At 54.6% G+C, this 21,813-nt stretch overlaps 9 protein-coding genes across 9 annotated transcripts; 3 read left to right on the plus strand and 6 right to left on the minus strand.

Moving 5' to 3' along the window:
- Nucleotides 1-116: 116 nt before the first annotated feature.
- BO86DRAFT_450846 (ankyrin repeat domain-containing protein) lies at nt 117-1,410 on the plus strand (the record flags this gene model as incomplete). The annotated part of the gene is made up of 2 exons (XM_025676825.1): nt 117-825; nt 971-1,410. The coding sequence occupies exons 1-2, from the start codon at nt 600-602 to the stop codon at nt 1,408-1,410; spliced, it is 666 nt and encodes a 221-aa protein (XP_025523525.1). The 5' UTR covers nt 117-599.
- An 11-nt stretch (nt 1,411-1,421) lies between these two features.
- On the minus strand, nt 1,422-3,873 carry BO86DRAFT_459015 (putative ceramide glucosyltransferase). Its single transcript, XM_025677327.1, has 2 exons — nt 3,403-3,873; nt 1,422-3,311 (listed from the first exon to the last, which is right to left on the minus strand). The coding sequence occupies exons 1-2, from the start codon at nt 3,549-3,551 to the stop codon at nt 1,721-1,723; spliced, it is 1,740 nt and encodes a 579-aa protein (XP_025523526.1). The 5' UTR covers nt 3,552-3,873; the 3' UTR covers nt 1,422-1,720.
- A 555-nt stretch (nt 3,874-4,428) lies between these two features.
- BO86DRAFT_450848 (H3 histone acetyltransferase RTT109) lies at nt 4,429-7,971 on the minus strand (the record flags this gene model as incomplete). The annotated part of the gene is made up of 8 exons (XM_025676826.1): nt 7,677-7,971; nt 7,570-7,589; nt 7,485-7,516; nt 7,362-7,423; nt 7,188-7,312; nt 6,767-7,110; nt 5,091-6,095; nt 4,429-5,036 (listed from the first exon to the last, which is right to left on the minus strand). Exons 1-8 carry the CDS (start codon nt 7,836-7,838, stop codon nt 4,429-4,431), a joined length of 2,358 nt encoding a protein of 785 aa, XP_025523527.1. The 5' UTR covers nt 7,839-7,971.
- Nucleotides 7,972-8,073: 102 nt separating this feature from the next.
- On the minus strand, nt 8,074-11,584 carry BO86DRAFT_370229 (Hid1 family protein). The gene is made up of 8 exons (XM_025670271.1): nt 11,348-11,584; nt 10,660-11,278; nt 10,509-10,606; nt 10,207-10,449; nt 9,801-10,154; nt 9,506-9,749; nt 8,938-9,452; nt 8,074-8,883 (listed from the first exon to the last, which is right to left on the minus strand). The coding sequence occupies exons 1-8, from the start codon at nt 11,441-11,443 to the stop codon at nt 8,371-8,373; spliced, it is 2,682 nt and encodes an 893-aa protein (XP_025523528.1). The 5' UTR covers nt 11,444-11,584; the 3' UTR covers nt 8,074-8,370.
- Nucleotides 11,585-11,792: 208 nt separating this feature from the next.
- Nucleotides 11,793-13,332, minus strand: BO86DRAFT_392431 (NPCC-domain-containing protein). The gene is made up of 3 exons (XM_025672805.1): nt 13,062-13,332; nt 12,729-13,001; nt 11,793-12,658 (listed from the first exon to the last, which is right to left on the minus strand). The coding sequence occupies exons 2-3, from the start codon at nt 12,956-12,958 to the stop codon at nt 11,968-11,970; spliced, it is 921 nt and encodes a 306-aa protein (XP_025523529.1). The 5' UTR covers nt 12,959-13,001; nt 13,062-13,332; the 3' UTR covers nt 11,793-11,967.
- Nucleotides 13,333-13,468: 136 nt separating this feature from the next.
- BO86DRAFT_392432 (uncharacterized protein) lies at nt 13,469-15,747 on the plus strand. Its single transcript, XM_025672806.1, has 4 exons — nt 13,469-14,209; nt 14,265-14,653; nt 14,712-15,380; nt 15,441-15,747. Exons 1-4 carry the CDS (start codon nt 13,669-13,671, stop codon nt 15,534-15,536), a joined length of 1,695 nt encoding a protein of 564 aa, XP_025523530.1. The 5' UTR covers nt 13,469-13,668; the 3' UTR covers nt 15,537-15,747.
- On the minus strand, nt 15,593-17,352 carry BO86DRAFT_412937 (uncharacterized protein). The gene is made up of 2 exons (XM_025674698.1): nt 17,034-17,352; nt 15,593-16,942 (listed from the first exon to the last, which is right to left on the minus strand). Exons 1-2 carry the CDS (start codon nt 17,137-17,139, stop codon nt 15,888-15,890), a joined length of 1,161 nt encoding a protein of 386 aa, XP_025523531.1. The 5' UTR covers nt 17,140-17,352; the 3' UTR covers nt 15,593-15,887.
- Nucleotides 17,353-17,481: 129 nt separating this feature from the next.
- On the plus strand, nt 17,482-18,832 carry BO86DRAFT_412938 (mitochondrial 54S ribosomal protein bL19m). Its single transcript, XM_025674699.1, has 3 exons — nt 17,482-17,773; nt 17,896-18,271; nt 18,368-18,832. Exons 1-3 carry the CDS (start codon nt 17,563-17,565, stop codon nt 18,471-18,473), a joined length of 693 nt encoding a protein of 230 aa, XP_025523532.1. The 5' UTR covers nt 17,482-17,562; the 3' UTR covers nt 18,474-18,832.
- Nucleotides 18,710-21,131, minus strand: BO86DRAFT_440575 (putative MFS allantoate transporter; the record flags this gene model as incomplete). Its single annotated transcript, XM_025676211.1, has 11 exons — nt 18,710-18,914; nt 19,022-19,219; nt 19,296-19,389; nt 19,465-19,705; nt 19,758-19,846; nt 19,904-20,121; nt 20,183-20,449; nt 20,512-20,542; nt 20,596-20,629; nt 20,682-20,795; nt 20,862-21,131. 11 exons carry the CDS (start codon nt 21,129-21,131, stop codon nt 18,896-18,898), a joined length of 1,575 nt encoding a protein of 524 aa, XP_025523533.1. The 3' UTR covers nt 18,710-18,895.
- Nucleotides 21,132-21,813: the final 682 nt, after the last annotated feature.

Raw genomic sequence — 21,813 nt, forward strand, 5'->3', positions numbered from 1 at the left:
CCAGTCAGTCAGTCACCTGACCGGGCCTCAAAGTTCTCCCCATCAGAAGGACAATTGGGATAGCTTCACATTATCCAGAAGAGTTGGCGCCTCTCACAGACTTAATTTCCAAAGGTAAGACCTAGTCAAACCTACTGCTTTCCACCTGCCATACGCTTTGGAACTCCAATCATCACTTTGTGTGCATATTCCACTGAAAGTGAGGGGAGGGAGGGAGAAGCCAAAAAGAAAAAAAAAAGAAAATTCCGAAAAGGGAAATATCAGAGGATTCGACCGCTATGATCTGGCCGCAAACCCACATCGCCCTTTTTGGGTGTCAACGGAAAGAAAGCACGAAGCATGGCACTTGGAGAATCCAGCTATCCATTTCATTCATCTGCCCAGGGCATTCCCTTCTTTTGTCTTGTTCCATACAACATCCCATCCCACCCACCGTCCCGCATCCCATCCGCAAATCCTATACATAACGCAGACCAAGACGCGAATCGCTAACAAAACCACCCAGATACCCCATATTCATCTACCCATCACCCTCTGAAATAGAGTGAAAGCTTTGTGAAGCACAAAAAAGAAGCGAAAGGCCGACCCCCCCGCAAAAAATGGCTTCTCCCATCACCCTCCCCGCCGACACGATCGACGACCTCATCTACGACGCCCGCTCCGGCGACCTGGCCGCTCTCAAGGAGGACCTGACGGCCAGCAGCGCCCAGTTTCCGGGCGTCTCGCCGGGCGCGCTCGTGGCGGCGGCCATCGACGCCGCGCCGGAGGCCGAGGGAGGCAGCGGATCCAGCCTGTTGCATTTCCCGGCCGCGAATGGGAATCTCGGTACGCAAGCGCCCCAAACCCCCAAACCCCTTCCTCTACTGTAATCATGGAGTGTCTTGCACTGCAGTGTGGCCTGCCTGCCGGCCCTTCGTGAAAAATGGTCCTGGACGAGTGTGTCTGTGATTCTGGCTGATGAAGGCCCCAGAAATCCTCAACTACCTCCTCACCCTCCTCGCGACGGAGGACGAGGCCACGCGCCGCCGCATCGTCAACCACCGCAACCACTCCGGCAACACGCCGCTGCACTGGGCGGCGCTGAACACGCACCTGGACTGCGTCAAGGCGCTCGTCGAGGCCGGCGCCGACAGCTCGGTCAAGAACGCCGCTGGCCTTGATCCTGTCTTCCTGGCTGAGCGCGCGGACTGGTCGACGCAGGAGGATGGTGCTGCTCCCGCTGCTGAGGCTGAGGCTGCCGAGGCTGAGGCCGACTCCAATGCGGCGGCGGCGGCAGATCCCGGTACCATGTCCAAGGGACGACAGGTCGTCGAGTGGATGTTGAGCGCCGAGGTGGCGGCTGCCGGCGGGGATTCGGAGACGGTGGTGGCCTCGGCGGGGGTGCCGGTTACTGGGGATGGGGATGAGTAAATTTACTTCCTCTCCTCATGAAATGCTTACATGGTGTTTTGTTGTATTTGATTCTTTTGTGTGGTTATTCCTAGGGTCCTTTGTTTGGTCTTGTTGTATAGAGTTCTTTTTTTGGTATCATCTATTTTATACAGTGGGGAAAATGTTCATTTGGGTGACGCTGTCGATACTTGTGCTTTGAAATGTCTCTCTTTTGTTTCGTCTAATGTCTTGCGGACCGTAACTTTGTGTTGTCGTCAATGCATGTGGGAAGTAGAAGAGAAGCAGGCCGGTAGGTAGATAGGCGCGCAAATCATGCCGTCAGGTTCCATCAATCTCGTCGTGTCTTGTTTCGATCCTGCGACGCAGCCGACGGGCTGGATCGTAACGACGAGAGACCCGGTATCGTGCTCGTCGTGGCACCGCCATCGACAATCTCGCGCACCCGCATGTCGAGGCCGACCCGGAATCGACGGTCCCGCCAGGTCACGGTGACCCCTCCGTAAAACGCCCAGACCCAGATCGGCAACGCCAGCAACTCGCGCCCCAGCCAGGCGGCCAGCCAATGCAGGAACGGACGACGGGTGATGTTGCCCTGGGAGGGCGGCCGCGCGAAGGACGGGGTATCCTCGTCGAGCTCGACGGTGCGGCCCGAATGCAGCATGAGATAGACGAGCCAGTCGGTGAGGATCCAACCGAGCATGCTCAGCCCGAAGCACGCCCAGAACGCGGGCCAGGTGGCCAGCAGCGCCTCGGCCGCGGGGTACCCCTTCCGGCCCAGGAATTGCGCCAGCGCCGTCGTGACCCCCCACGCGCCGTAGCACGAGCACAGGATCGATTCTGTGCCTGGCTCGACCAGCGTCGCCAGCAGCACGGTGAACTTGCGCACCCGGAGCCACCGCACCCGGCGGGCCACGTACGACTGCACGCTCATGTTGGCCACGGGCTGGAAGGCCAGGTCCCCAAACACCATCGCGTGCTTGCCCCACCGCTGACCCAGCTCCTTCTCCTCGCGCACCGCACTCTTCCACAGCAGGTCCCCGATCAGGTGATCCTCGCAGATGTTGTCGGAGAAATAGTCGATGCCCGGGTTGCGTCGTCGTCGCCGATCCGCGGCGGCCGACGGTGGTGCGGCGGTCAGGTAGTCCAGATGCGAGCGGCGGAACATGTTAGACTTGCCCACGATGCAGGGGGCGATGAGCACGGTGTTGATGGCGGTGTACATTTTCGCATGCGACGACGACAGGAACAGCTCCTCCAGCCGGCCACCCCCGGTCGTCAGAGGCCCGGCGGCGGCGACGTCCCCAGCAGCAACATCATCATCCCCGCCGTTCGTGTAGGACTCAAGCAGCGCCTCTTGCTCCCCTCCCCTTCTCCTCCTCAGACCTTCCGATCCCGTCACATCCACCGCGACAGGTAGGTGATGAACGAACTTGTACCGTTTGCCGCCGCCGGCGGTTGTTCCGCACAGTTTATCCACCATCCGGCCACACACCCCCTTCCCCACCCAGACATTGCAATCAATAATCCACACGATATCGCCCTTGGCTTCCCGGTAGGCCCGACTCATATTCCGGATCTTCGGGTTGGGACCCAGCTCGTAAGCGGGAGCAACATTACCGGAATGCTGCTGCTGAAGGAGCGGATCGTCGTCCTCAACGAAGATCCGCGCGTCGGCGTGGGGGAAATCCGCCACCAGTTTCTGGAGAGTCGGGTAGGCGGGGTCGGTCTTCGTGGAGATGCAGAAGTAGACGGTCAGCTTGTCGCGGGGGTAGTCCTGGCGGAAGGTCGAGGCCAGGCATTCGTAGAGGTGCGGCTCGAGGCCCTTGACCGGGCGGATTGCGGTGATGTGAGGGGCATCGTTGGGGGTGGTGGTAGCAGAGGTGGTGGATTTATGGGGTTTCTGGAGGCAGTGTTTCCATCTAAGTTGCGGTTAATGATTAGCTTTTGGTGTTGAGGATGCAGTTCAAGAGTGGATGCGTTCGGGGGAAGGTGGTTTTTGTTGTGACGTACATCTGATAAGTGCCCAGCGAGCAGACCAGCGTCACGGTCGTATACCAGACCAGACCGACCCAGCCCGCGACGGCTGGCCATTGGATGTCGCCGTGGCGAGTGGCCAGCCCAAGCTCGGAGGCAAGCGACCGCAGGTGAAGCGTCAACATAGGCAGAGGCAGAGGCAGAGGTGGGTAGCAACAACAAGGTCGTCCGACGAGGAAATCATTCTATGGGGTAAAGAGAAGAAAAAAACAAGGAACTGGCGAAGCGAGTGACAGCAGGCAGAGAGAAATGAGCGAGCACAGACACACGAGTCCCTTCAGGCAACCTCAATGCGGTCCAGGACCAGACTGCAAGAAGGTCACCCAGATTGCAATTCACGAGATGCTCAGGCAGTCCAATCAGGCCGAGCTGTCACCTAGTAGCAAGCAGCTAGCTCCGGATTAGTTGCTCGATGGCGGAGTGAGGCTGAGATGCAGTTGCGAGTTTCCAGTCGGATCTCACGGATTCCGGGTTCGGCGCGCGATGGATGGCGGGTGGATTTTCCCGATCGTCGGGCGCATCTCGTCTGTTCTGGTGCTTGATTCCTTGTACTGTACGCAGTACGCAGTACCCAGTGATGTTCGCTACCCCTGTCTAATTCCGAGTTTCATAGTTGCGTATTTTCATGTTTCAGGTGTCAGAAATGTGTTGAAGTTGTTTTTATTAAGTAGTAGTATGCTAAATGGCCTGTTGCCCGTTCCGTGGCGCTGATATTCAAATTCCACGTTTGAACTCGCCCTCCAGTAGCTCCCTCCAATTCCTGCTAAAGACGAATAGATAATGGAAAAAAAAAGCGATGAAATCCCAGTATGCAGTCCCTAGAAAAGCGATAGCACAACGCGAAAAAAAAAAAAAAAAAAAAAAAAAAGGCAAGGAAAGATCAACCCAGGCCGAGTGTCCCAATATCCCCAATCCTACTGTACAGTCCATGCCTTATCGACCATCCTCGCTGCTCATCGTACTGTGCAAGACCATACGCCGAGCAAGCACGCCGCTCCGAGGTTACGTCTTCTTTTTCTTGCGGATCAAATTGGCTTGTAGAACATTGACCCCGGAAGTTGACTCGGGTATAGGGGTGGACACTGTTGCATCTGCCGTCGGTGCATTGGCGTCTGGCGCGGGCGCATCCGCCGCCTTCTCAATGTCTTGTGTTTGGGCGGGTTCATCTTCGACCTTCTTGCGTTTGCGGACCAGCGTGCTGCTGATGAGAGTGTTGACCTCCGTAGTTTGCTGCGAAGGATTGTCGGTGCGGCCTCGGCCCAGGACCTGTTGCCCGACCCAGAGTTGGTCGGCAAGTGAGGCGATCTTCTCCCCCCAGGCTCTTGTACTGGCGATCGAGACCTCCTGATTGAAGAAGTCCTGCTCAATCAAGAAGTCAATCGCCGCCTTGTAGTCGGCTTCGCTGAGCACAGCGTGGCCACGCCCGGCCTCAGGCCAGAAGAACGCACTGGCGTCTGCGGTGCGCTGTGCCGTGGACTCGGATACGGACAGGGTCTCAGCAGTGGGCTGGGGGCCTGAGGGGTCTGTCGGCTGTGCGACACTCGGGCCTTCTGAGGCTTCCGGTTGCTCCAACGAGGAAGCCAGAGCATCGTTGGATTGTGGCTCAGGTACTGTAACCGGTGCACGGGTTTCGGCATGTCCAGCACCGCACGAGAGGGTCTTACGGTCACCCAGAACCGACCGTGAGCTGGTCATCTGGACGGAATTGACCAGCCCCGGCGGGTTGATGACGAGCCACAGGAACCCGACCAATCGTCCCGAGGAGCACTCCTGGCGGAAAGACATCATCTCCCAAAACTGGTCCAGCGACTTGACGCTCCGCCACTGACCGGGAGCCACCGAGGACTTCCCGTCGTCCCCGGACTGCGGGGAAAGCTCATCGTCCAGGTCAATCAGGAAGCGCGTCTTCGGGTCGTCGGGGAAGCGGGGGACCAGACAACGGGGCGGCGCCTTGGGGTCGTCGCAGAGCTGATGCAGAGGGTAGCTGTTGCGCCACCGGGGGCGTTCCTGGCTGTCCAGGCGGGCGGCACTGGGGAAGAAGCCCCGGGTTTCGAACTTGTCACACCCCGGGACTATCAGGAAGGCCGTGGCAGAGCTCTGCGCCGACTCCGTCTGTCGATCCAGGGCGTTCTTCTCGTGCGAGCCGGACTCCGGCTCGTACTCGCGGAGGATCGGGTCGAACACACGGCACCACCACTTGATCAGCCCCCGGTCGTCGAGGACATGCTTGCCCTCGTTCTCGATGCTGCCGGGGAACAGATACTGGTTCTGCGCGCGCGCGAACAGGGACACCACGAGGCGGACCCCCGGTCGCTGATGCGTGCGGACCAAGAAGGAGAGAAAGGTCTGCGAGATGCGCCGGAGCAGGGAGACCTTGGGGGCGTTCTGGAGTAGATGTAGGAACCCGGTCGAGTCGGCCTTGGAGACGAAAATCGTCGTCAGGTGCGCGGTGCTGTAGATCAACACCTCCACCCCCAACACAATGATCTCGGCGCCATCCTTCCCCTCCGCGTCCACCGATGCGGTCAGAAAGTGATTCTCGCAAAAGGTGGGCTCGGAAGTCTCGCCGGGGGGTGCAGCGAAGAGCGCAGGGCAGGGAGTGGGAGTCGAGGAGACATGGCGAATGGTAAGCTTGACACCGGCGGGCAACACCTCGGCCAAGAGATCGCCTAATTCCACCTCGACCTGAGACATGGCTGGCCTAGAAAAGACCCTCGAGGTGGCCAGATCAACATAAGATGTCCAAGGGTGATTTTGGAGAGAATTGCCCGTCGGGTCTTTCTCTTGCGATTCCTTCTCCTGGTCTTTTTTTCGACCCCCTTAGACGCGTTCCATTTCACGGGCGCATCACGTGCCCGCAATCTGACTCTTTTCGTCTGCTGTCAGCACTTTATCCCTCGCTTATCCCCAGAAGGCATTCGACGGAATTTATCAGGTTGAAGAAAGTTGTTTGATTGAGAGGAAGGTGAGAAGTGAGTTGTATGAGCATAATCCTGCGCTTGCACAGCGGGAGCAGCTCCCACTAACAGGAAAGATCTCGCAGGATGCATAGACGGACAAGTAGAATTGAAGACCCCCCAGAATTTTAAGAAAGACCGCCAAAAAGCTGTCCATCCTTCCCTATCTATACACAACAAGAAGACTTAGAAGTAGCCCGCCACCGCCTTGAGATCGTCGGCGTTCAACAACGCAACCCCCTCCTCGAGCAACGTCCTCCAAATATTGTTGCGAGTACGGATCGGATAGTAAGGGGTACCCCAGTATCGCGCCCCGATTCCTCTCTTCTTGGCGGCTGCGATTTGCGCGCGGATGGCCTGGGTTTGGGTCTCGTTCAGCTCACTATGCGAAAGAGAACCCACGGCCGCCACGAAATTGGTTGACGCAATCGGGGAAATTAGACCGGTTACATCGGCGAATTGATCCTCGTCGAGCCGGTCAAGGGGGGCATCGAAGAAATAGTCTCGGTTTGCCACCGGCCCGACCAGATCCAGCGGCGTGTTACCGGTGCCTATCACTGTGACGGGTCCTTCGGTGATAGTTGAATTGTCTTTGAGAGTGGTCAAGTAGCCACGAGCACGAAGTGGTTCCAAAGCCTTGATAACCGCATCCAAGGTTTCCGGTCCGGAGGTCTTCAGGTCAATGAAAAAGTAAAGCGTTTGTGAGGTGTCGGTGTCAAAAACACCGCTGGCCGGAGTCAGCGCAGGTCAATGCTGATGGACCATTGATCCGGAGTAATCAAGCGACAAACAAGCGAATCTTACTTTTTCGTGGGCGACGTCACAAACCGAGACGTGGGATTCTGGCGTTGAAGCACGTCCAAAATAGGGTTGATGTAGAGCGACTCCAGTGTTCGCTTTTCAGTCAGGGAAGACTCGTCATGGCCGACCTATTCGTGTCAGCCTCGCGCCAACAGGATAACGTAGAAGGAGACCGACATAGAGGGTGCCATTATACAGCCACACATCGGCTTCAGTCGATATGCATCCCTTCGATAGGCCTACGGAGATAAGTCACTAAAATTCCATAGACCGGTAGCGTTGAGAACCAGCTATACATACCCGAATAGAAAGGAATATCCCTCCAATAGTCACTGGGATGAGGTTAGACATCGTACCTATTTGGCGAATGTCAATGCTGGCTTACTTGTGTGAATGAACTGGGATCTGTAATTTGGTTAGAATTGCTCCGAACGATGCCTTTCGCAGTGCACAGCCAAGCTTGAGATTCAGCACTGGTTCTTAGAGACTCACAGGCATAACCCCTCTGGTAAAATCGGTGGGATACCCATACTCGTTGCTCATGTGGGTGTTCTTCAGCACGCTCTGTAGTTCCGTCCCCGCGTCTGCGGCCTCCGTCGGAGAGCCAAGGAGGAATGCGGAGGCCGCAGCAAGCAGCGATCGGGAAAGCACCATTGTATATACTCGGAGCTGTGGTCCAAAATAAAAGTACCTGCGGCAGTATCTAAATGAGTAGAGGATCAAGATAGTCTATCTGATATAGCAAAGTATTGAATAGAGAAGAACGCGGGTTGGCGTTCGGTCCCGGCGTGATTGTTGTCGATCGAAACAAAGCTTAGGACAACTCGGAGAAGCGCAAACGGCCAATCGCAGTCTCACGTGGTGTTCCAGCCCTCATTCTTATATCAGCCACCAGACAGCGCATAACATCATCCTGAATCTCAACGAGTAGGCGCTTATAAGCTTTACTATCTATTATATGAAGAACTAGTTGGTAAAGAAAATGATCAACAGGTTTAAAAATGCTTCAAAGGCCAACATGCGTGTAAAGAATTAAGCCAATCGCGCAAACGCTAATCAGGTATCATCTAAACCATAGAGTTCATCAATATAACGAAGAGGAAGCTAGTGCATCTAAGTAGAACGAGGGCTCCTCCCATTACGAACGATCGACAGTAAATGTCCAGCGGAGCTTTGGAGTCGTCTCTCAGACCTCGCGAATCGAAGGTGGCCGAGAGTTGCTTTGAGAATCCTGCGTACTACTGCGTCGGAGACTCAGATTGCCAATGCGCTGCACGAGGTTGCTACCCACTGCATCGACAGCACCCTTTGGCGCCAGCAGCGTAGGTCCTTGCGCGGCCGCCTCTTGTACCCTAAATAGCTTGACTCCGGTGCCATTCCACACTCCAACAGTGCCGGGTGTAGCACCTGACGCGGACCCAACAACCATTTCGCTCGAGAAGATGAATCCCCAGAGCAAAGACTCATACCAACCCATGGAGAGGGCCGACCATTCGAACGAATGGACACGAACGGGCGAGGGTTCCGAGACGATGACCTGAACCATTGGCTCCTCCACAAAAGTAGGGAGGTTTGTGATCAGCGTGCGCGTCTCCGGGCTGGAAGCAGACTGAAAAGCTGATTCAGGCACGTGGGGCATGATGGCTGAAATGATGGTGAGGATCGTGTGTAGCGGCAGCTCAGGCAACCAGGATTCAAGCTATGATTTTCCAGTCAGCAAGTAACGTGTTTGACGAAAGGGGGTCTTGCTTACCCAGGTAGCAGTCGGCGTGAATCCAGTCGAGGACGCAAGGAAGGCTGCCGAAATACTGCTTTGGCTGGTCATGCTGTTCTGTCTGGAGAAGGTGGGCTGTCCGGCTGGCATCTTGCCACGTGCCTTTTCAGACATTCCTCGAAGTTGAAGGGGCACGCTCTCGTCAACGATAGAGGATATTGATTGCCGTCGAGAAGTCGGCACTGATGAAACAGACGAAACATCATGGGCCGGCGATTTCTGCGCCTCACCTTCGTCATCAGAATCATCTCCGCCAATTGCGAAAGGACTATTCTCTTCCGGAATGCGACCCAGCGATGCGCGTGCACCAGAGGGAGCTTGCGTGTCTTCTTCAGTCGGTGAGAGGACAGGGCTTGCAGCAAATTCATTCCCTCCTGACTTTCGCCGCTCATTTTGGCGTTCTATCTCCTGCTGTCCGCTCTCAAGCGTGAATTCGCGCACAGCCTCGAAGCGTCTGCGATTCTTGAGAATAGAATAAACAAGATATGAGTTGTCTAGGTCGAGTTAGCAAGTCAAACGAGACGAAACATATGCAAGCTTATCGTACTTGTGAATTGATGCTCGAGAATAGAATTGATCGACTCAAGCACGGATGCTAAAAGGACGTGGTTCGTCTCGTTAGCGAGAAGGAAGCTGGGCGCCGACATTGAAGAAAACAACTGCAGCAACTTTGAGCAGGACGCGGGAGACAGATGTTCAACGTGTGCGGCAACGTTGTTGATGATTGCCAGTAGCGCGGGATAGACAGCCGTCAATTGTCCTTTGCTGGCAGTGATCAGAGTATGGATAGACTATATCGCTGTCAGTCTCGAATGTACGAATATGGATGAACAATGACATACTATGATCAGGAAGTCTGCATATGAACCCTTGAAGCCTGGGATCCGGATATTTTGCGGAAGGGTTTCTTGAGCTTCAAACTTGAGGTTCAAACTCTTGCCAAAATTGGGCTCCACACTCATTGTCTGCAAAATGAAGATGCACATCCTAACCACACCCTGCTTAGAGGGGTCGGATTTGTACACGATGGCATAGAACAGACACAGGATAATGAAATCGTGGGAGCGGTTCGAATCGATGATAAACGACCTGAAGCGTTTGTTGCACTGCAAGGCCTCCCAGAACAGCATAAGCATCTCGGGGGCCCATTTCACAGACTTTTGACTCCCAGGAAGATAGGAGTTGGTGACTTGCATCTGCACATTGACTGTCAGCAACATACGTACTGCAAGGCGAATGTAAGCTTACTGGCTGATTCAGGATCCGGGTCATGCCATCCACGAGAAATTGAAAGTCTTGCGGTCTATGCAGTCTGCCAAAATAATGGCGGTAGTAGTTTTTCGGAGGAGCCCCGCGACCGTCCTCAGGCACGGGGTATAGAAGGAGCACCAGAAGAAGCTGCAAGCAGTAGATGACCAAAATTTGTTTCGGATCTTTCCACACGACATGGTCATACGGTACTCTCCAAGAGGCAGGGTTGTATTTGATCGCCTACACACCAATCCAAGTCAGATACAGGCCCGTTTCTTAGTAGATACCAAATGACATACCGTGTTTAGTAACGAGCACAGCAAAGTCAAGACTGCCTGCTTGTCGGGGCAAGTGGTGATGTACGTGATCGCCCTCACACCTTGCACAGGAAGTAGATCTCAAAAGAAAGTCAGCATGGAACCAGCGTCAGATGTGACGGCCGAGACTCACTTGAAGGCATGTACATCGCTTTCCCGGTTAGAGTGAGCAGTAGCCGTAGGACCTCGCAGCGATTACTTTCCAGCTCCTTGGTCGACCCCATTGAAGTATTGCATCCCACTCCACTTTGCCAGATCGACCAGGACACTTTAGTCTTTGCAGATGACAGCTTCGGGATCGTAAAGTTGGTATAGAATAGCAGGTCGAGGAGGGTGTCGATCAGCTCCTCAGCGAGTGGCTTCGCATCCTCCAATTCAGCAGCCCGCGGCGAGGTCTGATCCCGCTCTTCCGCCTGTGCTTCATCAAACAATACTTCTGGAGCCACCTGCGCCTCCCGGGTCTTCTTCTTGCGACGAGCCCAGAAGAACTTCTCCTCCCATTCCTCTAGATGCTCCGCCTCGTAGATGTATGGGAGCAGACGGGTGAGGATGCGGATACAGTTGAGCGCATCGCGGTCGGGCGCAAGCTCCGGGTCTGGGAAGGAGGGATGATTTTTCAAAACAGTGAGGCGCGAAGTGACGGAGAGTAGGAGGGTCTCGAAGTTCGATAAGGCATGGTCGCGCGTGCGCCGGATGTCGGCCGGGGTGAACAGGCTGAAGACATCCTCCGTCGACTCTGGGAGCTCCCAGAACTGATGCCAGATGTGTGAGTTTAGACATCAACCTGCCTCCAAAAAACGCCATGGAGCAGAGATACATACCCTGGTCCAGTAGGGATCGTCCGCAGCAATGTCCTTCTCCTCAGACAGACGGAAGATGCCCTGCTTGAAGACTAACTTTGACTCGGAAGCTCCCATCGTGAAGCCACCATGAAGGTTACAAGCCTATCAACCTCATGCAGTTGAGTGATATAGTCGGGAAGGGTAATGCTTGGTGCGAAAATGATGCTTTCAAGAGAAGTGCTTTGGGACGTAAGCCCAGTAATCCGATGCCGCGTGTGAATGGACTTGGTGGCATGTTGGCGTTCGGTCTTGGGTCATTGCCTTGGAAGCGGGTACGACTAGGCCCGCGGAGACCCGACGATCAATCAATCATTCAATCAGCCATCAATAACCCGGGGTGTCCTTTCTTTCTACCTATCTCTGTCTACTTCTACTGGCCATGGTCTACCAAATTTGCAATCGCTCTTCCAAGTGAAATAGTATTTGAATCTAACATACAAAATGCAGCATCTCTATGCTGATAACGGAGTCTAAAGATCCGGATGCACCCCGCTAGTAATAGCGAAAAAAGAGATAAGAAAGGAAAATTCATGAGTTTACATCACCTCCCCTGCCTGCTTCACCTCCACCCACTGCCCCATCCGCCATCGACATCGGCTTTAATAACTGCTATTGCTTGCTGACAGTCGCCGGCTTCTCTCGTACAACCACTTGTTGCTCAGGCCTAAGTTCACACGCTTACCCCCTACAGGGGATGGACTGGCGGGTCCAAGGCTCGACATGGTTGACAACGACATAGAAGACACGGTTGACATGGTCGATTCTTTGAAAGACGCAGTAGAGTCTTTGAAGGACGCGGTAGAATCCTTGAAGGTCATGGTCGAGTCTCTGTAAGGCGAGTACGATGTGCTCCGACCGAGCGGCGATGAAGATCCGAAGCTCGGTCTTCGTCCGCTTTCTTTGCCGCTGCTGTTGACCAATTTCTGGAACAGCGGACTAGGTGAAGGGGAGAAGGCAGGTCCCGAGGATACTCTGCGACCGGAGGCGCCAGCACTTGCCGACAGCGGAGATCCAGATCTACTTGCTGGGCTCGCGCCACGGGATGTAGAGAGACGATATTTAGGCGGAGTAACATAGGATGTACCGGGAGTCAGTGGCGGTGTAGCAGTGGGGTCCAGCCCAAGAAGCGAGCGTTGGGTGGGGGTCAGAGGGATGTCGGCAAGGTCGTCCTTCGGTCCAAATAGAGGATACAGCGCAACGAGGATGTTGAGAACAAAGATCACGCGCAAAATGAGGAGGGAAAGGTCAGGATAGGTAGAGAATTGGGTGATATGTTGGAGCCAAAGACAACTGTAGAAATCATGTTAGAAGTGTCCCCGAACCCTAGCTGTTATCAGCACGTCACGACTGCACAACTTACTATGACTTGATAATATCCCCAAACACACAGGTAGCGAACAAAGCGGCGCCATTCCACACTAGCTTGTTGATGTTGCGATCTCCAAATGTCCCAGCATTCTGTCGACGAACCACCTCATCCAAGTGAGGGTGGCGCCATTTCCCGGGCGTCTGGCTCTGGTCGGGGACTGGTACGATTGTAGATGCAGCTGTTGCAGCTTTGGGGGTAGAGGGAGGGGCTGAGGACGCCATTGGGAAATACCACGATGAGAAGAAGGGGCGGGTATGAATGAAACTGACAAGGAATGAGCACAACCGCATACTCTAGTAGGAGGGTGAGGGGAAACTGACTTACCGAAAGGAATAAGGGAAATTGGCCGTTGGGACTTACCTGGATATCAATTGCGCACGGGGGAGGGGGCTGTATCACATGGGATGGTTGTTATAATCTCCGATCAAAGCCTACGACAAGAGTCCAGACAGGACCATAGTCGCAAGGAAGTACGGAGTAGCAGAGAAGCCCCTGGGATGAAAGAGGAAGAAGAGGAGAGGGGAGGGGAGGGGAGGTGGAGTTGGAGACGCAGGGCGATTGATTGTTTTGGGTGATCGGTGCACCGGGCCTTCACCAAGTCAGGAATCACAATGGGCAACCACAAGCGCCATTGCCGCCGCGGTGAAGTTTTCTATCGGGACTTACTTGACCGCCCGCCCCGACCCTCGCCCACACGCGCCCGCTGCCGTTCCCCACACCTGGCATCATCATAGGTAGTCAGCCTACCAGTGGTCCAGTATAATAAGGTAGCCTTACTACGTAAGGAACGCAGGCAGCTGTCCCGTCAGCTTACCATCAGCCACACTCTTCCCATCTTAACAGTTTGTATCTCACCTCAATCTTCAGTTATTCCTCTCCTACGTTCACCCGGTATATGTACACCCTATACTGAGAGAGATTAATCCTCAGAATGGACTCCGAGCCGTCCATCGTCGCCAAACTAGACGCCGTCGTGGCGGAGCTACTGGCCGACTGGAACATAACCTCGACTGTGATTGCCGGTGGTATTGTTGCCTTCCTCATCTATTCATTTGTCACATCGCAAGATTCGGATATACATCCCTTTCTCCTCGCCCGGCAATCGAGCGCATTCCCCGTCCGGCACCCAGGCCAATCTGCTCCGTATAGAAGTCTCGAGACCCCGCATGGCTTTCCTCTGCGCACGGGTCTGAACGTCAAGGACCCCGGGGCTCCCAAATGGACCAGTGGCCGGAAAGGTGACTTGCGTGATGTCTGGAAGACTGCTGTCCGCGGGTCGGTGGAGGAGAACGGAGCTGTGACCGGCAAGCAGGGCAAGATCTTTACCGTGCTGGGAAAGAAGGCGACTGAACACTCCTTGGATCAAGTCACTCAGGAAATCAATGTCATCGGGACCCGCCTACGGGATTCCAAGGTCAAGACCGTGGCAGTCTGTTTGACGGATTCGATTGAGCTCCTGGCTGCTATCTTCGGTTTGGCCTCCGCCTCCCCGACCCTGCCATGGATTTATCGCTAACAGCGCTGTAGCTGGAGCTTTCTATAACTTCAAAATTGTCATCATTCCCCACAACTTGAAAGCGGAAATTCTGTCGGAGTTGCTGCAGAAGTCGCAAGCGGATGCGTTGATCGCCGAAGCTGGATCTCTCGACTTGTCATTCGTTGCCAAGGATAACAAACAACTGTCGCAAGTGATTTGGGTCGCCAAGCTCGGAAGCCGACACATGGACTGGAATGATGTGCCCCAGGACGTGAAAGGGACGTTGGAAGTCACTGTTTGGCACGAGCTGGTGGAAGAGAAGAAAGAGCTGGCCTGGCTTGAAGTACCTGACTATGATCCGAGCACTCCGACTCCTTCTGTGACCACTGTTTGGCCGTCCAAGTCCTCTCAAGGCGACTTCATTGAGTACCAGCCGGAGGTAAGATCCTGTCGCATCTGTCTTTTGTCGCTATCTGGTGGCTAACTACAAGGGATAGAACTTGGCCTCAGGAATCGCCGGCTTGTTGTACTCTCTCCCCCGTCAACAGCGTTTCGGCCCCAACGACGTGGTTCTCTCCATCGACTCCTTTTCTCGATCGTACCCCCTGTGCCAGATCATGGCTGCGCTGTTTGCCAATGCTTCCGTCGCCGTCAACTCCGTCGCCGGCGAAAGCGTGGACTTTGCTCTTGCGACTGTAGGAGTATCTCCAACGGTCATTGTTGCATCGTCTCGCACCATGTCCGATTACCACACCAAGTTCATGAAGCCTCACTCCGGGCCCGTGTCTTCCCTCGCGCGTTGGTTCCAGGTGCGAAGCCTGGATGCTGGATACATGCCGTCCCACGGCCTACTGAGCCAGCTTGCCAACGTTGGGCCCATGGCCGAGCTCTCTCTTGACAAACTGCGTCTACTGTGCATCTCCCACCGGTTTGACGCCGATCCCGAGGTCCGCCTGGACTTCGAGCAATTGACGGACCTGCGTCTCTTCACGGGTGCGCGTATCGTGTATGCTTTGACTGGACCTGGAATCGCCGGTGCCGTGTCGCAAACCAACATCTTCGACTACAGACGCTTTGAGGGCGCCAGCCACTTTGGTGCCCCTCTCAGCAGCGTCGAGGTTGTTCTAACGGGTTTGTCGGAGGATTCTCAGAAGGAAGAGGGTCAGGTAAGCGCAGCCAAACTCCATGCCCTTCTTATCGGCGCGTGTAGCTTACGCACTCCCCAGATTTCTGTAGCCGGCCCTTCAGTCGTCTCCGGTAAGACAGTGCTACCCGTGCAAGCTCGCTTGCGCGATGACAACACGTTGGAGCTCTGCGCCTGAATTACCTGCCAAGCGAAGGATGAGCGTTCTTGCGTTATGAATTGAGGGGTTTGACTCTATATGCATTGCACTTCCCCACCTTTCCCTGTGTATTATGTGTTCCATCCTGCATAGGCGACACAGAATGACTCTTGCACCGGCATCGTGATGAACGCCTCAGAATCTTATGAGTATAGCCTAGGCTTTCGTATGTCGATGAATTGAAGAAAGGGATATGCATCTATTTTCGAATACAAGATATAGCTCCGAGCGATTCTGAGAAAAGATCATGGTAATGTACAAAAAAAGGGAAAGAAAAAGAGGCATGACAGCCGGCGGCAAATTAGACAAAAACGATCATGGCTTGAGATATCATTTGACTAAGGCCGTGACCTGCCGGGAGCCCCGTCCGGGCTTTGTCCGGGACAACGTTGGGGCAGCATTCTTCTGGATCTTAATCCACTGCCGCAGGGCCTGCTCGTGTTTTTGGAAAGCCTTCAAGGTTGTGGCTTTGAGGGGCAGCTTTTGAGCCAGCTTAATGGCGTGGAAGATGGGGACGTTCTGCTCCAGCAGCAGTTCGACCTTCTGGTAGTTTCGGTACTCTTTCTTCTGGATCTGCTCGTCCGTCTGGACGGGAGTCTCGGACGAATCCTCGCCCGCGACCGGCTTGGTTTGCTCCGGCACCTTGATCTGGGGCGGGGTCATGTCCAGGTGGAAGCTGTGCTCCAAGCTGGCGAGCAGCCGGTCGCTGTAGGCGCGGACGAGGCCGTCGGCGTCCTTGCCGCCGAACTTGTCGAGGGCGCGGGCGGCGCTGAGCTCGAGCAGCACGGCGATGACGGCGGGGCGGCGGCGGGCGTCCTGGCTCAGGAGGCGGTTGGCGTGGCGGGGCAGCGACATGACGTTCACGAACTCCTCGCCGAGCGACAGGAGGCGGTCGAGCTCGGGGCCCTTGAAGCCCACGGCCTGGGCGCGCAGGTGCAGCTCGAAAAAGATCTTCTCGCCCAGCTGGGCCTCGCGCAGCGAGAACCCGGTGGTCTTGGCCTTGGCGGCCTCCAGGATGGCGAGCATCGCGTTGTGGCGGCCGGCGCGCCGCACCACCATCTCCAGGTTCAGCTTGCGGTGCACCTGGTGCAGCGCCGTCAGGAACGCCGGCAGCACCTTCCAGTCCTCCGCCGACCGCATGCGGCGGATCACCGCGTTGGCCTCCGCGTTGCGCGGCTGCGCCGTGAACTCCTTCGGCCGCAGCTGGTACTCCTCCGTCTCGCTGATCGCCACCGTCACCGGGTGCTCGTCCAGGGTGCCCTGGTGCTTCTTCCGGTAGATCAGGAGCTTCTGCTGCTCCGTCAGGTTGAGCGGAATGAACACCTCATTGCGGAACTTGATGAGGCCGGGCTTCAGCTTCTGGGGGGCGCGCTTGAAGGTGGGCACTGGACCGAGGATGGTAATAATGTTAGCTTTGGGGCTACTTTCGTAGGTAGGGTTTCTCTTGTCATCGGGGCGTTTGGGTCGTTGCAATACCTTTAGTGAGATACGTGCGCTTCTGTGAGAAGGAACCGACGGCTTGGCCGAGCGTGCTTGCATTCTGGCAGCGCAATAGCCTGCTGCCCATGGCGAGCTGCGCCATTTCGATATGTGGTGGTGGAGGAGGAGGAGGTGGTGAGAGAACGTATCCGCGAGGAGGAAGATAATTCCGAATGAATTTCCTGCAATCCGGAATTGACTCGAACAACGAGATAAATAGACGCACACGTTCCCCCAGGCCGCTAAGAACAAACTCCAAATTGAGGAATCAAGATAAAACTTGGAAATGCAATGAATGCAACTCACTCCCTTCCCGATAATCGTGAAAGTCGCGGCGGCGGCGGCAGAAAATCTCCCGCATTGAACCAATGGCGGACGACCCAAACAGGCAAAGGGCGGAAATTCTGCCGGTCCGAATTCCTCTCTCTCTCCAATTCAGCATCAAGTTGTTTCCCGCTGCCTTCGCGCTCTCTCTCAACCAATTCGACCCAGCAAACGGAACGCTGCAAGTTGCGCACATCTCGCCATGGCGAACTCCTCCTCGATCCTGCAGCAGCTGGGCTGCTTCCGGTCGCTTCTCACCAAGCCCCGGGTGTCGGGGGTCACCACCACCACCACCAGCGGCCGCCGCATGCTCACGACCGTCTGGTCCGCCAAACCGGCCCCGATCCCCTTCCCCAAGAAATTGCCTGAACAATTCCACGATCAAATACCGAAGCGCTTCCGATTGAACATTGGTACGTCTTTTGCCTATGCCTACCCACCCAAATCATCCCCTGGCCAGCTAGCTAGCAGGCGGGGCAAACACATCCCCCCCCCCAAAAATTCCCCTTCAATGCTAACGAACACCAACAAACAGCCCGCAAGAAGATGAAGATCTACCCGCCACCCCCGCAGCTCAAGTGCAAGGACCCGATCGACTTCATCACGCAGACGCAACTCAACAAGCTGGACCCCTCGGGCAAGCGCCGCGAGCTCTTCGACTACCGGCGGCACGCCCGCAGCGTCAAGCCCGGCGACATCATCCGCGTGACGTTCAAGAACGGCGACCCGTTCGCCGGCGTGGTGCTGAGCATCAAGCTGCGCGGCGCCGACACCTCCGTGCTGATGCGCAACCAGCTGACGCGCGTCGGCGTCGAGATGTCCGTCAAGGTGTTTTCCCCCAACGTCGAGAGCGTGGAGATCGTGCAGCGCACGCAGAAGCGGAAGCGCAGAGCTCGCTTGTATTACCTCAGGTGCGTTACATTCCTTTTCTTTTGGGGAGACAGAAAGACGGGGGGAAGGTTTGTTTGGGTATGCTAATTCGATTTTCTTTTTTTGCGGCACAACAGACAGCCTAGACACGATATGGGCAGTGTTGAGAATCTGGTCACCAACTACCTCAGACAGAAGAGAGCGCTCACTGGTGCGAAGATGGGCGGCAACCAGAAGCGGTGATTGTTGCGGTTGGGGTTGCGGTTGGGGTTGGCTGGAGGTTGCGACAACGGGCATGGTTTGGGGCGAATGTATTTTTATGTTAACTAGCATGTGTATATTGGATCTTAGGTCCGGGTGTTCGTTTTTTTTTTTTATCTCGTTTCGTGTTTCGGATACAGTTCAAATCAAAAGATCTGGGATTTCCTCTTGGCTTTTTCTTTTTGTCTTCCAGTTTACACGGCAAGAGGTTTGTCTTTGTCTTTGGTTTGGGATGAGAGACTTCGCAGATACTTTTTCCACATTTACACATGATGCCTCTACATATTGCTATACGTTTCGGATATGGTTGTATGCACCGAGCATATGAGCATACCTAAGGCCCAACGCAGGACTTGCGAAGCACATGACAGCACTTTCCAGCCCGGACGTTCTCTCTCCGTCATCTAGTATATGTACCGAAAGCTGGTCCTCGTATTAGCAGAGAACAGACTTCAAAGCAAGAGCATCCAAACACAAAAAGGCAGGTCTTCCAGAAGAAATGCAGGAAAACACGAAGCGGCAGGACGTACTTCAAATTCTCCCGATCCGTCAAGTCCAAGAAAGCAGTCGAATCGAGATCTCTCCCTTCCAAGCCTCCCTCGGTCTGAGACTGGATCCGATCGCGGCGCCGGTTCTCCCAGCGAAGCAGGAAACCCAGGGTCGAGATGAGGACAACCTCGAGCAGGTGGCAGACGATCATGGACCAGATTCCGAGCTCGTACGTTGGGCTATATCGACCAAAGTTTTTAATTTGAGCTGAGGATTGTTCAATGATCGAGTGCTTGCTGCATAGAGCGGACTTACGCTTGGCTTGTCTTGTAGAAGAACGGGCCTGCGATGTTGCCGGTGCAGTAGCCCAGGAATAGCACGGCGTTGGTGACGACTTTCTTTGTGTGGCCTGTTTCAGGTTCATCAGCCATGAGCCTATAGTTGGGGGTCTTGGAGATCGGGAAGTGGCAAGCACTGAACGCACCAGCGGTGTTCGCGATCTGCATGCTGAGAACCAAGACAAATGCTGCATTGTACGGTCCGGTCAAATAGTAACAGATCAAGCGACCGACTTTTTGATCTTGGGGCACAAACCGAAGACCAAATGCTCCGGCTATGTTGGGCAATAGAAAGATAACAATGAACAGGCAGCGTCTGTTCTCGAATCGGTCGTTGAGATAGACACAGGTCAGAATCGACAGGGCAATCAAGACTCCGTAGGGGATCTAAGAAGTGAGCAACATGATCTCTCGTCCTAGAGAATGGGAGTATGCATACCTGCATGAGGGTTGTTACGAGAGTAGAGAACCCAAATCCTTTGATGATGAGTGTTCCAAAGTTGGAGATTCCACCGTTGGGTATGTTGCCTGTGCAGATGGTATTGATCAGCTAGGGTTGAAGCGGTAGAGGTTTCGAGACCTTACAGACTAAGCCCAAGGCGAAGAAAAAGTATAGTTTGTAGTCTAGGAAGGCTTCTCGAATCTGGTGCAGTTTGATGTGCTTGTTCTCAACACCAGTTTGATTCTCGCGAAGCCGCTCGACTGCAATACGACGCTCTCGTTTGCTAAGCAGAGGCGCTGTCACTGGCGAGTCAGGAAGCAAGAAGAACATCACTATACCCCAGGTTGAACAAAGACAGCCACTAGAATGTACGTGTCCGGTCAGCTCAACATTCTGCTCAGCAATGATCAGCCTTCTCTTACATCACAATGAACTCGTACTTCCACGAAGGAAGTGCTCCTCTAATATGCCCTATTCCATATCCTAGTAGGCCACCGAGTGCAATTCCAAGACCGTTGGCCGTATACCATAGTCCAATTCGTACCGGCTGCTCGCGTCTCGTATACCACATGCTCGTTATAAGCATAAAAGCTGGGTCGGCGCAAGCTTCGGCTGCGCCTCCCAAGGCTCGTAAGACAGCAAGAGTGGCGAAATTATGACAAGCGGCTTGGATGATAAGAAAGACTCCCCTTGATCGAAGCATTAGCTGTGAGCCGCATCGGTAAGGTTAATGGCGTGGAGGTGGGCTTACCACATGAATATGTTCGCACCAAGATATTTTCCTGCGCAAGAAGGTCAGTTCTTTGTTCCGGCTGAGGACTATGTACCGTCATACCTATAGGCAAGCGTTGCATAAGGAAATTGGTCGGCTTGCCGGACATTAGCATGAGCCATCGAAGTGATGGGGAGGTCCAGACTCACAAAGGCCCAAGCGAGGAATCCGAAGTAGAATACACTCGACAGCCAACTGTATTGTGTGCCATGGAGATTCAAATCCTCCTGGATCCCAAAGATCGCCGCATAACTAAGGGTGGTCTGTACGCCACGCCAGTGAGCAACCAGTAATCTCCGATGCAGGAAGCAGAAATGAGGGTTGCGCACCTTATCAATATAGAAAAATGCATAACAAACGGCCAGGTAAGGCAGAATCATCAAGTCGATCTTCCGAAGCAATTTCCTTGCCTCCGAGGGGTCAATCTCTTCATGAGGGGCATCCGGGTCGTTGAAGAGAGCCATGGCAGTGTCCCCATCCGGCCGCGTTCCAGGCTTCCACCCTGGCTGAAAATGGTTCTCATCATGCGTATCTGAAGGGAGATCGGCGATGTTCTCTGTATGGAGGGAACTGGGTTCGGTCTGGGCTTTATTGCCCATGTTTGAATTTGGAGTGTGTTGTTGCTCCGTAGGTTGAAAAGAGCCTGGAAGCAACAGCTGAGGTGTGACGCACGAAGAGAAAGAGATCCTTGGGCACCTTTAAGAGGCTTGGTGAATGAAGTCTCAGACCATGCCTAGAGCTATAGTGAGCTCTATTTCCCGCCTCGCAAACCTTGCTCAGAACCTGATACCTTGGTAATTGGACGGTCGTTCATCGAACGTGGGGGTATCAGTCCTGTCATTTGTGCGGAGAAATGTGTTCTTCAGCCTGTCATCCAATCCACACAGAGGCAGTGCATCGTCCATGAGCATTAACTTTATACCTCGGTCATGCTCCGTCTGGAGGTTCCCTGGGTAGCCATCCACAGCATGGCTTTGATACGTGGGATATAGATCTCGGAGTAAAGCCGAGCATGATATGATGATGTGAAGTAGCTACCGTACATAAGACAGGCAGCTGATTTCAGGAGGAGAAGAACAATGCTGGGTGCTGGGATCCTCGAGATGGTGGATGAAGTAGCAATGCGGGGAAGTGGAGAAGAACGACCCCGCGTGGGGGTGGGCAGAATCTGGGGTAATTTCATCTCGCCTCCTGCCTCGGCCTCGAAGTATAAGTAAGCTACCTTGGAAGCATGCTAGCATACAACAGGATCTTTAGAATCTCCTGCGCTTTACTCTGACT

This window comes from Aspergillus japonicus (genome assembly GCF_003184785.1).
Source record: "Aspergillus japonicus CBS 114.51 unplaced genomic scaffold BO86scaffold_70, whole genome shotgun sequence".
NCBI lineage: Eukaryota > Fungi > Ascomycota > Eurotiomycetes > Eurotiales > Aspergillaceae > Aspergillus > Aspergillus japonicus.

Bases quoted from the DNA above. Each gene is read 5' to 3' on its own strand.
- BO86DRAFT_412937 (XM_025674698.1), bottom strand. From the start codon at position 17,139: ATGGCGCAGCTCGCCATGGGCAGCAGGCTATTGCGCTGCCAGAATGCA. The intron at 16,943-17,033 runs GTATTGCAACGA...TCCTCGGTCCAG, and splicing joins GCGCACGTATCTCACTAAAG to TGCCCACCTTCAAGCGCGCC.
- BO86DRAFT_392432 (XM_025672806.1), top strand. From the start codon at position 13,669: ATGGACTCCGAGCCGTCCATCGTCGCCAAACTAGACGCCGTCGTGGCG. The intron at 14,210-14,264 runs GTTTGGCCTCCG...ACAGCGCTGTAG, and splicing joins GCTCCTGGCTGCTATCTTCG to CTGGAGCTTTCTATAACTTC. The intron at 14,654-14,711 runs GTAAGATCCTGT...TACAAGGGATAG, and splicing joins TCATTGAGTACCAGCCGGAG to AACTTGGCCTCAGGAATCGC.
- BO86DRAFT_370229 (XM_025670271.1), bottom strand. From the start codon at position 11,443: ATGGGAGCTTCCGAGTCAAAGTTAGTCTTCAAGCAGGGCATCTTCCGT. The intron at 11,279-11,347 runs GTATGTATCTCT...ATCTGGCATCAG, and splicing joins ACGATCCCTACTGGACCAGG to TTCTGGGAGCTCCCAGAGTC. The intron at 10,450-10,508 runs GTATGTCATTTG...ATTGGTGTGTAG, and splicing joins TGTGCTCGTTACTAAACACG to GCGATCAAATACAACCCTGC.
- BO86DRAFT_459015 (XM_025677327.1), bottom strand. From the start codon at position 3,551: ATGTTGACGCTTCACCTGCGGTCGCTTGCCTCCGAGCTTGGGCTGGCC. The intron at 3,312-3,402 runs GTACGTCACAAC...ACCGCAACTTAG, and splicing joins TCGCTGGGCACTTATCAGAT to ATGGAAACACTGCCTCCAGA.
- BO86DRAFT_412938 (XM_025674699.1), top strand. From the start codon at position 17,563: ATGGCGAACTCCTCCTCGATCCTGCAGCAGCTGGGCTGCTTCCGGTCG. The intron at 17,774-17,895 runs GTACGTCTTTTG...ACCAACAAACAG, and splicing joins GCGCTTCCGATTGAACATTG to CCCGCAAGAAGATGAAGATC. The intron at 18,272-18,367 runs GTGCGTTACATT...GCGGCACAACAG, and splicing joins GCTCGCTTGTATTACCTCAG to ACAGCCTAGACACGATATGG.
- BO86DRAFT_392431 (XM_025672805.1), bottom strand. From the start codon at position 12,958: ATGGCGTCCTCAGCCCCTCCCTCTACCCCCAAAGCTGCAACAGCTGCA. The intron at 12,659-12,728 runs GTAAGTTGTGCA...TGATTTCTACAG, and splicing joins GGGGATATTATCAAGTCATA to TTGTCTTTGGCTCCAACATA.